Source organism: Rattus norvegicus, chromosome 12 (assembly GCF_021556685.1).
Source record: "Rattus norvegicus strain SHRSP/BbbUtx chromosome 12, alternate assembly SHRSP_T2T, whole genome shotgun sequence".
NCBI lineage: Eukaryota > Metazoa > Chordata > Mammalia > Rodentia > Muridae > Rattus > Rattus norvegicus.
In genome coordinates this window covers 38211967-38224892 of record NC_141545.1, presented here as the reverse complement: position 1 = coordinate 38224892, position 12926 = coordinate 38211967, and the positions used below count along the sequence as shown (strand labels likewise).

The 12926-nt window shown below is 50.5% G+C and overlaps 1 protein-coding gene across 1 annotated transcript; it reads left to right on the top strand.

The window, feature by feature from the left end:
- The first annotated feature begins 590 nt into the window (after nucleotides 1–590).
- On the top strand, nucleotides 591–12452 carry Bri3bp (Bri3 binding protein). Its single transcript, NM_001017487.2, is given in 3 exon segments — nucleotides 591–839; nucleotides 8582–8684; nucleotides 11679–12452. Coding segments are annotated over 3 exon segments (762 nt in total). The 5' UTR covers nucleotides 591–608; the 3' UTR covers nucleotides 12107–12452.
- The last annotated feature ends 474 nt before the right edge of the window (nucleotides 12453–12926 follow it).

Sequence of the window (12926 nt, the reverse complement as noted above, 5' to 3'; positions counted from 1 at the left end):
GCGTACTTCCTGACACCAGAGTTGAGTGGCGGGAACAACTCTAGACACCCTCCCCCTCCCAACCTCTTTTGATGAGTTCCGAGGAACAACCCCTGATCCCCTCAAATCCTTTATATGGGACTGCACGAAGCTAAAACACTGCTCCGGCTCCCTCCTCTCACATCAGCTCTCCTTCCCTGTCCCACCACCAGCTTCCCCTCTCCCACCACTTTATGGCTCGGAAGTGCCATCCGTGCAGGAGGGGCCTGAGAACGAAAGAACGTGTGCTCCGCGCGGCCTGCTTTTGGGCTGCGGGGAGGTGACACACACCTGCCCTTCGGTTTTTCAAACGCTTGAAAGGAACCGGCCCAGACCAGGAGAGAGCCTTTGCAAGCCCCACAGGCTCTACGGTGTGCAGCAGAGTCGTTACTATCAGCTCCAGAGTTGCAGAGGGAGGCGGCCCCCGGGGGCTGCGGGCGGAGGCGGGGCTTCGTGCGCGGGGCGGGGCGGGGCTGCAAGGCGGGGCGGGGCGACGGCGCGCCCACGCGGTGCGGCCCGGAGCACTCGCTGGCCGTGTGCTCCGCCTTCTCCCCCTTTTCAGCCCCCCGACCCTCCTCCCTTGGCCGAACATGGGCGCGCGCGCGTCCCAGGAGCCCTGGGCCCGGGTCCTGGTCGGGCTGCGGGTGCTGCTGTCGGTTCTACTTCTGACCCTGCTGCTGCTGTCTCTGGTGGCTCCTGGAGCGCAGGGGGCTCGGGGCCGCGGGACTGCGGACAAGAACAGCCACCGGCGCGCGACGAGCAGCTTCTCCCAGAGCGTGAGCAGCCTCTTCGGAGAGGACAACGTGCGCGCGGCTCAGAAGGTGGGCGGCGCGCCCGCGGTCACCTTGCCGGGCCCAGAGACCGTTGGTGGGGGGGCCCCCGGGCTGGGGACGGTCGCGGCCTGCTGCAGCCTGGACCGAGCGCGGCCCCCGGGAGCGCGTGACGCCCGCGCGCTACCCGCCGCGTCTCAATAGTCGACCACTATGAGCCAGGCACTGGAGATGTCCGGGTCCCCGCGCGGCCCGGCCCCGTGGGCCTTCTGCCTTCCATCCCTTGCTGCGGAGATATCTGGGCCGAGTTCTCCTTTCTAGGGAGTGATGGGGTCTGAGCTATTGCTTTGGCCACCTGATCGCCTACTGTGTGTTTGGGGGTGGGAGTGGGGGTGGAGGACTTCTTGGAGCCTTTGGTTTAGCTTGGGAGCCTCCGGGACTAGGGTGAACCCCTCCACCAAGGAGCTCCCCCCAAGCTCCGCCGTGGCACCTACGTTGGGTACACGGTACTGAGAAAAGAGAAGTCAAGATGCACGCGGTTCTTTGGCTTTTCTCTCGTTTCCTTCCTGGGCTCTGGTCTCGGGGTTGTGGAGTCCAGAGAACTTTGGGTCCAAGTTGGGGCGCTCCCTCTTTTCAGCCGGATGAGGTTAGGCCGGTGATTTCACTTGATATGTGTGTGTGTGTGTGTGTGTGTGTGTGTGTGTGTGTGTGTGTGTGTGTAATCCAGAGGTCATCCTCGGGTGTTCAACTTAAGGAGCCATCCACATTTGTATTTTGAGACAAGTTCCTTTATTGCCCAGAAGTTTGAAGATTAGGCCAGGCTGGCCGGCCAGTGGGCCTCTGGGATCTTCCTACTACTCTACTTCCTCGGCACTGGATTCCAAGTATTCTTGAGAGTATACATGGGTCCTTATTCTGGAACCCAAGTCCTCGTGGTTGCACAAGAAGCTCCTTATCGCCCGAGTTTTATCTCCCCAGTCCCAGTCACTTTTAAATACTTTCTATAATATTTATTTGTCGATTGTGTGCGCATGTGTGCACTTGTGTGCAAATGTACGTACGTACGTACAAAAGTCAGAAGATCGCTTTAAGGCGTCTTTCAAGTTCTCTGCTTCCACCATGTGGGTCTTGAGAATCATTATCGGTCATCAGCTCTGTGGCAAGCAGAACCTTTACCCGCTGAGCCATCTTGCCTATCCCTGGTTTCGAAGCTCTAAACCTCAGTTTCTCTTGTCTGTTAAGTGGGAATGGGAACAATAGTTTTTTTGTTATGTGTTGAGGCTGCTGGTTCCTTCCTGGCCCAGAATCCGGGCGTTCAAAGTTCATGGCATTTCTAGGTTGTAAATTAATTTAGTGGAGCATTGCTTAGACCTGCTGGCGGTATTTAGAGGTTTAAAACATGAAAGTTTTTCTTGGCCCTTAACAGGAGGGAGAAGAACATTAAGAATTCAAATTGACTTTTTTTTTTTTTTTTGAGATTGGGTCTCTCTTTGTAGGCCTAGAATTCTCTATGTAGACCAGGCTGGACTCTTAACTCAGAAGAAATCCACTTGCCTCTGCTTCCCAAGTGCTGAGATTAAAGGTGTATGCAGCCAAGCCTGGGTGTGTTTCTATTTCTTTTTATTATCTATTTTTTATAAAGATTTACTATCTATTTATAGTGTTTTGCCTGCATGTACGCCTGCAGGCCAGAAGAGGGCATCAGATCCTATTACAGATGGTCGTGAGCCACCATGTGGTTGCTGGGAATTGAACTCGGGACCTCTGGCAGAGCAGGCACTGCTCTCAACCTTTGAGCCATCTCTCCAAATTTTTATTACATGTATGTGTGTGATGATACACGTGAGTGCAGTTGCCCACAGAAACCAGAAGAGAGCCTCGATGCCCCAGAGCTGGAGCTCCTGGCAGTTGTGAGCTGTCTGCCGTGCCATGGGTGCTGGGAACCAAACTCAGTCCTAGGTAATAGCTGCATGAATTTTTAACCGCCGCGCCGTCCTTCCAGCCTCCTTGGTGGATGCTTTGTATTACGGTCATTCATGTACCAGCTGCCGAATAGTTACATAGCAGCAGTAGTTTTGGGTCTGGGGTCTGAATTCTTCCATCTCCCGCATGCTAGGCTCTCGGGGTTGGGCTACCACTGGAACACTCAGTCTATTTAGTAACGGTCAGTGAATGAAGGAGTTACCGCTCTACTATGGAGCTGGCATTTGCTACTTCGTGGGTTCCTTTCTCTGTTCCAGTCCTTCACTTCTTCCCTTTCAACCCCCTAACACTGGATGTTGTGTTTTATAAAAGGAGCCAGGATATGTTTTATAGAAGAGGGTATGGTGAGGTGGGAGGGGTGCCTTGGCGGGTCCATGCTGAGGCATCTCTTCCCCCTGAGGTACCAGCCAGATGACTCAAGGGAGGGAGGCGGCGGGAGGGTGGGGGGGAGGAGGAAAGTCCGGTCAGAAACGTGGGGGGAGGGAGAAAGGGGTCAGAGAGTTAGAAGGGGCAGAGAGATCGAGGAGGGGCCAAACAGCCCTTGATAGCAAGCCAAGCCTACTTGCTGTTGCCAGGTAACTTTGGGAGGAACGTAGAAGGAAGGTCAACATTAGGAAGGGAAAAATGGAGTCATCATCTTTAGACCACTTCCTGCTGATTAGGGGCCTCAAGTTCCTTGGGGCAAGTTTGATACTTGCTGTTAGGATATCTACTTCTCTTTTCTCTGTGCGCGGCTGCTTGACAGATCGCAGCCAACAGCATCCAACCATCCACCAGCCACACACCTGTCTGGGCTCTAGCCTTTGAAAAGTCCCCAGACTTCCAAACATCGCACATTCATGGAAACTATCTGCAGCCGACAAAACAGCGACCCTGTTAGAGCACAAGGCGAATCACCATCACCCGCTGCAGAGCAGCCCCTATCCCCACACCTAGGGTTAAAATCAAACGTATTCTTATAATAGTTCTGTGCTTTTCAAAGAAACCAACATTCTCACAACACTCCTATTAGGCAACGGCCTTTCATATGTACATGTTTCCTGTCTCTGCTGAGCAGGTATTCAGTATGTGGTGTCTACAGCCGCCACACCCCACTCTCCACATTCTCTCTCTGCCCAAATGAGACAGAGAGGAAGTTGAAACCACAGTGTGAACGCTCTCGCTTTCTCTCTCTCTCTCTCTCTCTCTCTCTCTCTCTCTCTCTCTCTCTCTCTCTCTGGCTTCAAATTCAGACCTCTGCCTTCTTCCCTTGAAACCGGTTCTCTCACTTAACCTGGAACTGCTGTGGTAACAGCGATCCTCCTGTCTCCACTCCTACAACACTGTGCATGGCCACACCTGGCTTTTTAGGTGGGTTCCCAGGGCTTGAAACTGAGGTTGTCATGCGTGCTTAGCAAGCCTTCCCTTGGCTGGCTTTGAACTCCCAACCCTTCTTGCCTCCAGCTCCTAAGTGCTGGGTGTTCAAGCATGAGCCACCGTACCCAGCTCATGGCATACTTGAGATTGAACCCAGGGCTCTCTGAATAAAGGCAAGCACAGTACCAATGTGATTATACCTCTAGCCCCTCAATTTTTTTCTAGTGATGGTAATAAAGTACACATTGGCCCACAATTTACTGTTTTCACTCAGTTCTGTAACTTTAAGCATAGAGACAGGGTCACACACCATTGCCCGCAAAGGAAACTCAGTACGGACTAAGCAGTTGTTACCCTTCACTGCAGCCAGCACCTGCCCGACTCCATCTCTACAGATTTCCCTATTTGGGTTTTCACATAAAGGGAACCAGGCCCTGCTTGCTCTTCAAGTCCCATCTGGCACCTTGCTTGGCCCTACTTGCCCTTTGAGTCCCGTCTGGCACCTTGCTTGGCTGCTTTTGAAGGGTGGCAGGGAGCGAAGGCTGTGTATGATTGAGCCCACTGGAGTGTGTCCCTCCAGATGGGACCAGAATGGGACCTTAGCGTGCAAACTGTTGTGTGTGCACACAGACAGCTCCGCTGTAAATGTTAGAAGTGGCTATGTTGCCAGGCTGGGCCTGTAACATACACCTGTAATCCTGGCACTGAGGTTGTGGAGGCAGGAGGATTGCTAATTGAAGGTCAGCCTCAGCTACACAGGAAGTTGAAGCCATTCTGAACTACATGATACCAGGGATTATTATTATTATTGTTAGTTTGTTGGTTTTTTAAATTTATTTATGTATGTGAGTACACTGTAGCTGTCTTAGACACACCAGAAGAGGGCATCAGATCTCATTACAGATGGTTGTGAGCTACCATGTGGTTGCTGGGATTTGAACTCAGGACCTCTGGAAGAGCTGTCAGTGCTCTTAACCTATGAGCCATTTCTCCAGCCCCTAGTTTGTTTTTTCAAGACAGGGTTGCTCTGTGTACCCCAGGCTGGCCTCAAACTCAGAGATCCACTGCCTCTGCCTCCTGAGTGCTGGGATTAAAGGAGTGCATCACCATGTGTGGCGCTGTGTGTGTGTGTGTGTGTGTGTGTGTGTGTGTGTGTGTGTGCATGCTCGCACCACTTGAATCATGGCTGTCATTATTCAAGCACTCTCCATGTTTTTTTTTAAAGATTTATTTATTTATTTTTTCTTTTTTTCGGAGCTGGGGACCAAACCCAGGGCCTTGCGCTTGCTAGGCAAGTGCTCTACCGCTGAGCTAAATCCCCAACCCCTAAAGATTTATTTATTTATTTATTTATTTTTTGGTTCTTTTTTTTCGGAGCTGGGGACCGAACCCAGGGTAAAGATTTATTTTTAATAATGAGTATATGTGAGTATATGAACTTGAGCAAGTGGCCCACATCAGGCCTTTGGATGGTAGAAAGGGGTGTCAGATCCCCTAGAAGTAGAGTGTAGGGACATGGTGGAGGGGCTAAGGTGAGAAGCAGCCTGCATGCCTGCAATCTCAGCACCCAGGAGGCTGATGCAGGGGTGGAGTTAGGTGGGACGGAGGGTGTCTCTGAAAGTTTGAAGCCTATTTCCGAAACACCTGGAAAAGTAGGACACATGAGACCTAATCTTAAAAGGAAATAAAGCCGGGCATGTTGGGTAATCCTAGCTCTGAATGGGTGGAAGCTGGGAAACCAGGATTTGAAGTTGTCCTGGAGCGGGTAGAGGCACCTGCTGTGCATGCCTGCTGACCTGACTTTAATCCTGACACCCCCATTCCCTTCTGCCCCTCATGCGTGCTTCTCCCGTGATAAGCACTTTTTCTTTAGTGGCAACACCTCATTTTATGGTTCTACCCCTTTGTTGGCCAGCCACATAGTTGCTGTGCTATGTCCCCCAGTCCCCTGAACTGACAAATTTGGAGTCTGATGTAGGACAGCTCTCTCACCTGGTATCTACTGGCTCTGGACTCACAGTCACTCACCAGGAACCCAGTACCCCAGTGGGTGCTGAGAACAAGATAGTGCAGGTCTCTCACTGCTCTGATGCCAGAAATCTGAGGTCATTGTTCTGGTAGGCTGGCTTCCCCTGGACCCAAGAATGTGCCTGCAGGTGCTCTTCGCTCTCAGTTCTGGGAGCTGTCAGAAGTGTGTCTCTGTTTGTTTGATTTTGATTTTGTTTTCACCTAGACAGGGTTTCTCTGTTGTAGCCCTGGCTGTTCTAGAACTCACTCTGTAGACCCTGCTGGCCTTGAACTCATAGAGATCCACCTGCCTCTGCCTCCCTGTGTGCTGGGATCAAAGGTGTGAGCCCCCACCATCTGACTTTTTTCTTTTTTTTTTTAACAAGAGACCCAGGACCTCATGCGTGCCGGGCAAATATTCTACCACTGAGCTACACACCCAACTGTTTTTATTTGAGGATCTCACTAAAATATCCTGATTGGCTTGGGACTCATTCTTTAGTCCAAGGCAGGTTTTGAACTTGCAATCTTCCTGCCTGTTTGGGAACACAAAGGTCCTTGTTCTCACGGATAAACACTGGGGAAGCCAAGCATGTTAAATACAGGGTGTTCTTTTTGTGTTTTTTGCCCAGAGGGCTGCTAATGGAGGTTGGTAGGGTGTAGGGCCAAGTGATACCTGGTTCCTCACAAGCTACCACAACCAGGACTGGAGGTGCCCAGCAGTCTAGATGATCTCCTTGTTTTCTGTATGGCTAGGGGTTTCCCCAGGCTCCCACAAACAGGAACAGAGGTGATTGATAGCCCAGATGGTCTCCTGTGTATGACAGAGACCACACCAGATCCATCCCTTAAGAAAATAATACTGCACACTTTTAGTCCCAGCAGGCCAATCTCTGTGAGTTCAAGGCCAGCCTGGTCTACAGAGAAACCCTGTCTCTAAAAAGCAAACCCGTGAAGCCTATCTATAAAGCTCATCCTCGTGGAAGAAGCGACACGTGCTTTGAGAATAGTTTTGGTGTAATTTTCATGCTTCCTTGAACACACAGGATTGTGTTACACCAGGAAACCACCTTTGCAAATTGTACTTACTTAAATATGCCTAAAATAAACCTCGAGATGGCGGACTCTAGACGATCCAGTCAACCCCCGCTGCTGAGTCGTGCTGAACCAGGTTTCCTTCCTTCTTGCCTCCTGTGGATCATGGGATCATTGGCTCTTCACTCTGCCAGCCTTGGTGTGGGCAGACACTTCTCCTTATCCTGTCCCCCCACCCCCGGCTCCCCGCTCCCTCCACACACCTGCCTCAGCCTCCTCAGTGACTGGGATGACAGAATGGCTGGGATGACAAGCCTGTCCCACTGACACACATCTGCCCTATTAGACTTGGCCTACCCTCATGGTTTTATTGTCACCAAATCACTTCTTTAAAGACCTGTTTAATGTCTTCAAACATTCCCTCAGTGGGGACCAGGGGCTCCACATTCCAATTTAGGAGAACCCTATCAACTCCATAAAGTCTGAGAGTCTCCTTGAGTGTCTAGCTTTGCCAAAGGGACCGCCGTGTGGCTGAAAGGGTGGGGACCTGCCCTAGCGTGTCCTCGCCCACCTGTCCAGTTCACAGCCTCTGAAAAGGCTGACCCTCTAGTCTGGATTTGTCCTTCCTGGGGCCTTGCCACCCTGTTGTTCACTGCTCTGAGTGGACCAGGTGACCTACCGTATGACCCTCTTCAGCTTCCTATGTCCAGTCCTCTCTTGGTCCCATTTTCCAACTGGGAAAACCAGGCCTGGAAGGTCCAGGATGACTCAGAGTGTAGCTTACCCTAAAAGAACTCCGCACACTATAGCTGGTGCCATCAAAAACTGAACTGCTGCCTTCTGCCTGCTTCCCTCTCTCCCTCCCTCCCTCTCTCCCTCCCTCCTTCCCTTCCTTCCTCCCTTTCTTGTTCTTTTTCTTTCTTTTTCTGTTCTCTCTCTCTCTCTCTCTCTCTGAAAAACAAAATCTCAATATGCAAGTTCTATCTATCCCAGAACCTCACTGTGTATATGTCGACCAGGCTGGCTTTGAACTCACAGAGTCTACCTGCCCCTGTCCCCAGAGCATTGGGATTAAAGGAGAACACCACTATGCCTGACTTTTCATGGTTTTCTTTTTTAAGATTAGTTTGAGAGAGAGAGAGAGAGAGAGAGAGAGAGAGAGAGAGAGAGAGAGAATGTGCTTGTGTGTGTGTGTGTGTGTGTGTGTGTGTGCGCGCGCGCGCGCATGTACATGCATGTAGAAGAGGGGCTTTCCTCATTCTACATGGTGGTGAACCAGCAGGCCACAGACTGCCTATGAGGCAGCTCCTGGTTTTTCTGTAGAGTCCTCTCCCAAACTCACACTTTGGTGCCTGGGTAGCTTGGGACAATGGTGGATTGGTTGACTCTTTCCTGTCTTCTCGTCCCTGCAGTTGCTGTCCAGACTGACTGAACGGTTCGTACAGGGAGTGGATATGTTCTTAGAGACGTTATGGAAAATTTGGATGGAGCTATTAGAAGTCCTTGGGCTCGACGGTAGGTATGGGGATGCTCATTCAGGGAGGTTCAGTTGAGTGCTTTTTGTTTTGAGGGACGATCTCGCTGTGTAGGGTGTCTCTGTGTCCCCAGCTGAGAGTACATGAGAGGGCTGAGGGTATGGAGCACCACCGGGAGGAAGGAGCATTTTCTCTTTCATAGCTGAACCTGTGTCCGTGAAGCTTCAAAAGTGTTGCGAGTACCCAGGAGGTGATGGCACACACCTTTAAACCCAGCACTTGGGAGGCAGAGGCAGGGGGATTTCTGTGAGTTTGAGGCCAGCCTGGTCTACAGAGCGAGTTCCAGGATGGCCAGAGCTGTCACACAGACAAACCTTGTCTTGAAAAAGTTAAAAAAAAAAAATAATAATAATAGTAAAGGTTGTGTAGATGGATGGTGGAGGCAGAGCCTGCTGTGATGATGTCCTGGGCCACCTGGAGCCCCGGGAAGCCAGAGGAGGGCGGAAGAGGCTCCTAAGAACTGTCATGCATGTGTACTCAGAGCTGTGTTTCAGCATAGCCAGAGACACAGTAGAGAGAAAAGTGTGAGTGGAGCAATTGGAGGACATCAGGCTTTGGGAGCACAGCCCTAGACTTGAACTTTTGGCTTCTGAAACTGGGAGAGAGGATGAATTTCACCATCTAATGATCATCAGCTACCTGGTGTATGGGGGTCAGTTGTGGCAGAGCCAGAAAGCAGATATAGTAGTGTAACAGGATCCTCTCAGAACCTGTTAGCCCTGGGCATCCTTCTTTACAGATCCAGGACCAGGGCTCACGGTGAAGCCAGGCTGCACAGGGCGGGGCCCACACACCACCACAATTGTCTGTTCTTTACCACTGACCCCACTTCCAGCCTGGAATCCCAGAGTTTAACTTTTGAAAGGCCACACAACCAGTTCTTGCCACCTTGCTACTCAGGTAGTGAAGAGGAGGTAGAGAGGTGGCCCTCAGGATTCTGTGAGGCATGAGGCCCCCTTGGGACCGAGCTGAGTCAACACATCCCCAAACATTGCAACCATGTGCAATCCTGCGAGGCTGCCTCAGCCATGACCTGCTGGGATTGTGCAACTCCAGGTTACCATCCCTGGGCAGTGAGCGTGTGGAGATAAACCGGATTGCAAGGAGTTGCATGCACCTTGGGCCAGGAAACGGCAGAGCAGGATAGTTCAGGACCCCAGGCATCACTGAGGAAACTTGGCCAGGTGTGATCACCCGAGAGTAGCTGGTGGGGGAGGTGAGCTACCTTGTTTCTGTGCTGTGAGTCTCCCTCTTGGTTTAAATAAGCTGCAGGGCACCCGAAGGCCTTTGGTAGTCATGACTGGAGCTCAGAACCAGGACCATCTAAAGGTGACTGCTCTCAGCCCCCAAGCATTGCTTTTCAGAGTGTTAGTTACCATGGAGACCCCTCTGCTCAGATCGGTTTGATAACAGTAAGCTTTGAGGTATATAGAGGCACTCTACTGGTCTAGTTACTGAGAAAAGAAATTGGTCTTAGAGCTGGAGAGATGGCTCAGTGGTTAAAAGCACCCACTGCTCTTCCAGAGGTCCTAAGTTTAAATCCCAGCAACCACATGGTGGCTCACAACCATCAGATGCCCTCTTCTGGTGTGAATGAAGACAGCTACAGTGTACTCAAACACATAAATAAATAAATCATTAAAAAAAGGAGTTACCTCTTTAAACAAAGAAAGAAAGAGAGAGGGCTGGAGAGATGGCTCAGTGGTTAAGAGCACCCGACTGCTCTTCCAGAGGTCATGAGTTCAATTCCCAGCAACCACATGGTGGCTCACAACCATCTGTAAAGAGATCTGATGCCCTCTTCTGGTGTATCTGAGGACAGCTACAGTGTACTTATATATAATAAAATAAAAAATAAATCTTTAAAAAAAAAAAAAGAAAGAAAGAAAGAAGGAAGGAAGGAAAGGAAGGAAGGAAGAAAGAAAGAAGTTGGTGGAATTTACCCTGGCATGGTGGCTTTTGCCCTTAATCCCCATACTCAGAGACAGGCAGATCTCTGACTTCAAGGCCAGCCTGGTCTACATGAGGACTCCCCATCCCATCTCAAAATGGTGACATCGATTTTTACTGTTTCAGTTTTGCTGATATTCTTGGTTTTGCGGCTGTAATTTTGCTTTGTTTTTGAGACAGGGTCACCTGCACTCCACACTAGTCTCGAACTCACTGTGGTGGAACCAAGGAGGACTTTGAACATCTGATCCTCTTGCCTCGGCTTCCTGAGTGCTGGAGTGACAGATGTGAACCACTGTAACCAGCTCCTTGTAAACATGGGGACTTGAGTTTGACCTCCAGCACCATTTTTATAAGAATGGGTCTCTCTGGGGCTGGGGATTTAGCTCAGTGGTAGAGCGCTTACCTAGGAAGGCAAGGCCCTGGGTTCGGTCCCCAGCTCCGAAAAAAAGAACCAAAAAAAAAAGAAAAAGAAAGACTGGGTCTCTGTAGCCCAACTGTCCTGGAATAATCTGCAGATCAGGTTGGCCTCGAACTCTCAGAAATCCGTCTGCGGGGGTTACAGGTGTGAGCTGCCACTACCCAGCTTGTAAAAATATTTTGCAAGATTTATCAATTATTTGTTTTTATGTGTTATGGGTGTTTTGTCTGCATGTACTTCTGTGCACCTCGTGTATGCAGAACCCAAGAATCTACCTGACATTCCCCTGTCTCTGGAGTTACAGGTGGTTGTGAACCACCATGTGGTTGCTGGAAATCAAACTGGGTCCTTGCAAGAGTAGCCAATGCTTTTAAATACTGGGCCATCTCTCCAGCCTCATAAAAGGTGTTTTAAACTCATGAGGAGACTTAAGAGTCCTGAGAGACCACCTGTGTCCCCTCAAGTATTTGCTTTATTTTGCTTTCATTGTGTTGGGTTGTGACAGGAGCCTATGGGTCCAGTCCCAGAGCCCAGCTGTCCTAACAGCTTTCAGAGAAGGTCCTGACCACGCGGGAATAACTGTCCCTGTCCTCTGTTTTGCAGTATCTAACCTGTCACAGTACTTCAGCCCAGCCTCTGTGTCCAACAGTCCCACCCGGGCCCTGGTGCTGGTTGGTGTGGTTCTCCTGGCCTACTGGTTCTTGTCTCTGACCTTGGGCTTCACCTTCAGCCTCCTCCACCTGGTGTTTGGCCGCTTCTTCTGGCTTGTGCGCGTCATCCTGTTCTCCATGTCCTGCGTGTACATCCTCCATAAGTACGAGGGGGAGCCCGAGCACGCTGTGCTGCCGCTCTGCATCGTGGTGGCCATCTATTTCATGACAGGGCCCATGGGCTACTGGCGAGGCAGCGCTGGTGGCCTCTGCAGCCCCAGTGTAGAGGAGAAGCTTGAACACCTAGAGAACCAGGTGAGATTGCTCAACATCCGCCTCAACAGGGTGCTCGAGAACCTTGACCGCTCCAATGAAAAGTGAAGGTCAGCTACCAGTTCTCCAACCAGCTAGTCACGTCAGAAGACAGCAAAAGATGAAAAGAGCCGGCAACCCCATGGAAACCCCAACCCTCCCAATAAACTGAGCAAAAATGCCACACCTGGTGTTTCCCACTGTGTGTCCACCTTAGGAGCCATTGGAGGGGAAGAACTTACGTAGATGGCCAGTGGGAAAACATTTTTTAAACAACAGATATACCCCTGTTAGCCGTGTAGTTGGGTAAGTTTATCTGTGCATAGAACATAAGTTGATTTTTTTTCCCCAAACATTTAAATACATCTTTTGTAAGGTTTTTAAATAAAGGCAGATGGAGTCAAGTTTATCAGAACTTTGAAGGGAGCACTTGATGTTTTTAAGGAGGTTTAAAATGGCTGGTGGGTGAGCACTGTGTGCAATATCTTTGTCCTCCCAAATGTGACCTTTATTTCATGTCATTTGGGGTGAGTGGTGACCTGGTTAACAAGTGCTGTCTCTTGTCATTGTGTACACTTGGGCTTCAGAGTTTCGGATCCTAGGGACCCCAGGAGCTCTCTGTCCATTGTGTCCCTGTCTATTTCTGTTTTGTATGGTGCTGGGGACCCTGAGCCCACCCCTACCCCTGACCATTGTACTTCTGAATGAAGGTACCCATAGACGTCCTGAGAACTCGTTCTCCTCTCTGGACTTCAATGGAGACTAACCCTAGCCTTTCCAGAAAGACTTGGATGGAGCTGCAAGCTGTCTTTGGACTTTGATGCTGAGAACTTCCTGGGTGGGCCCTGAAGATCGTTCCAGAGTCCAGCCGAATCCCACATTCCCTGCT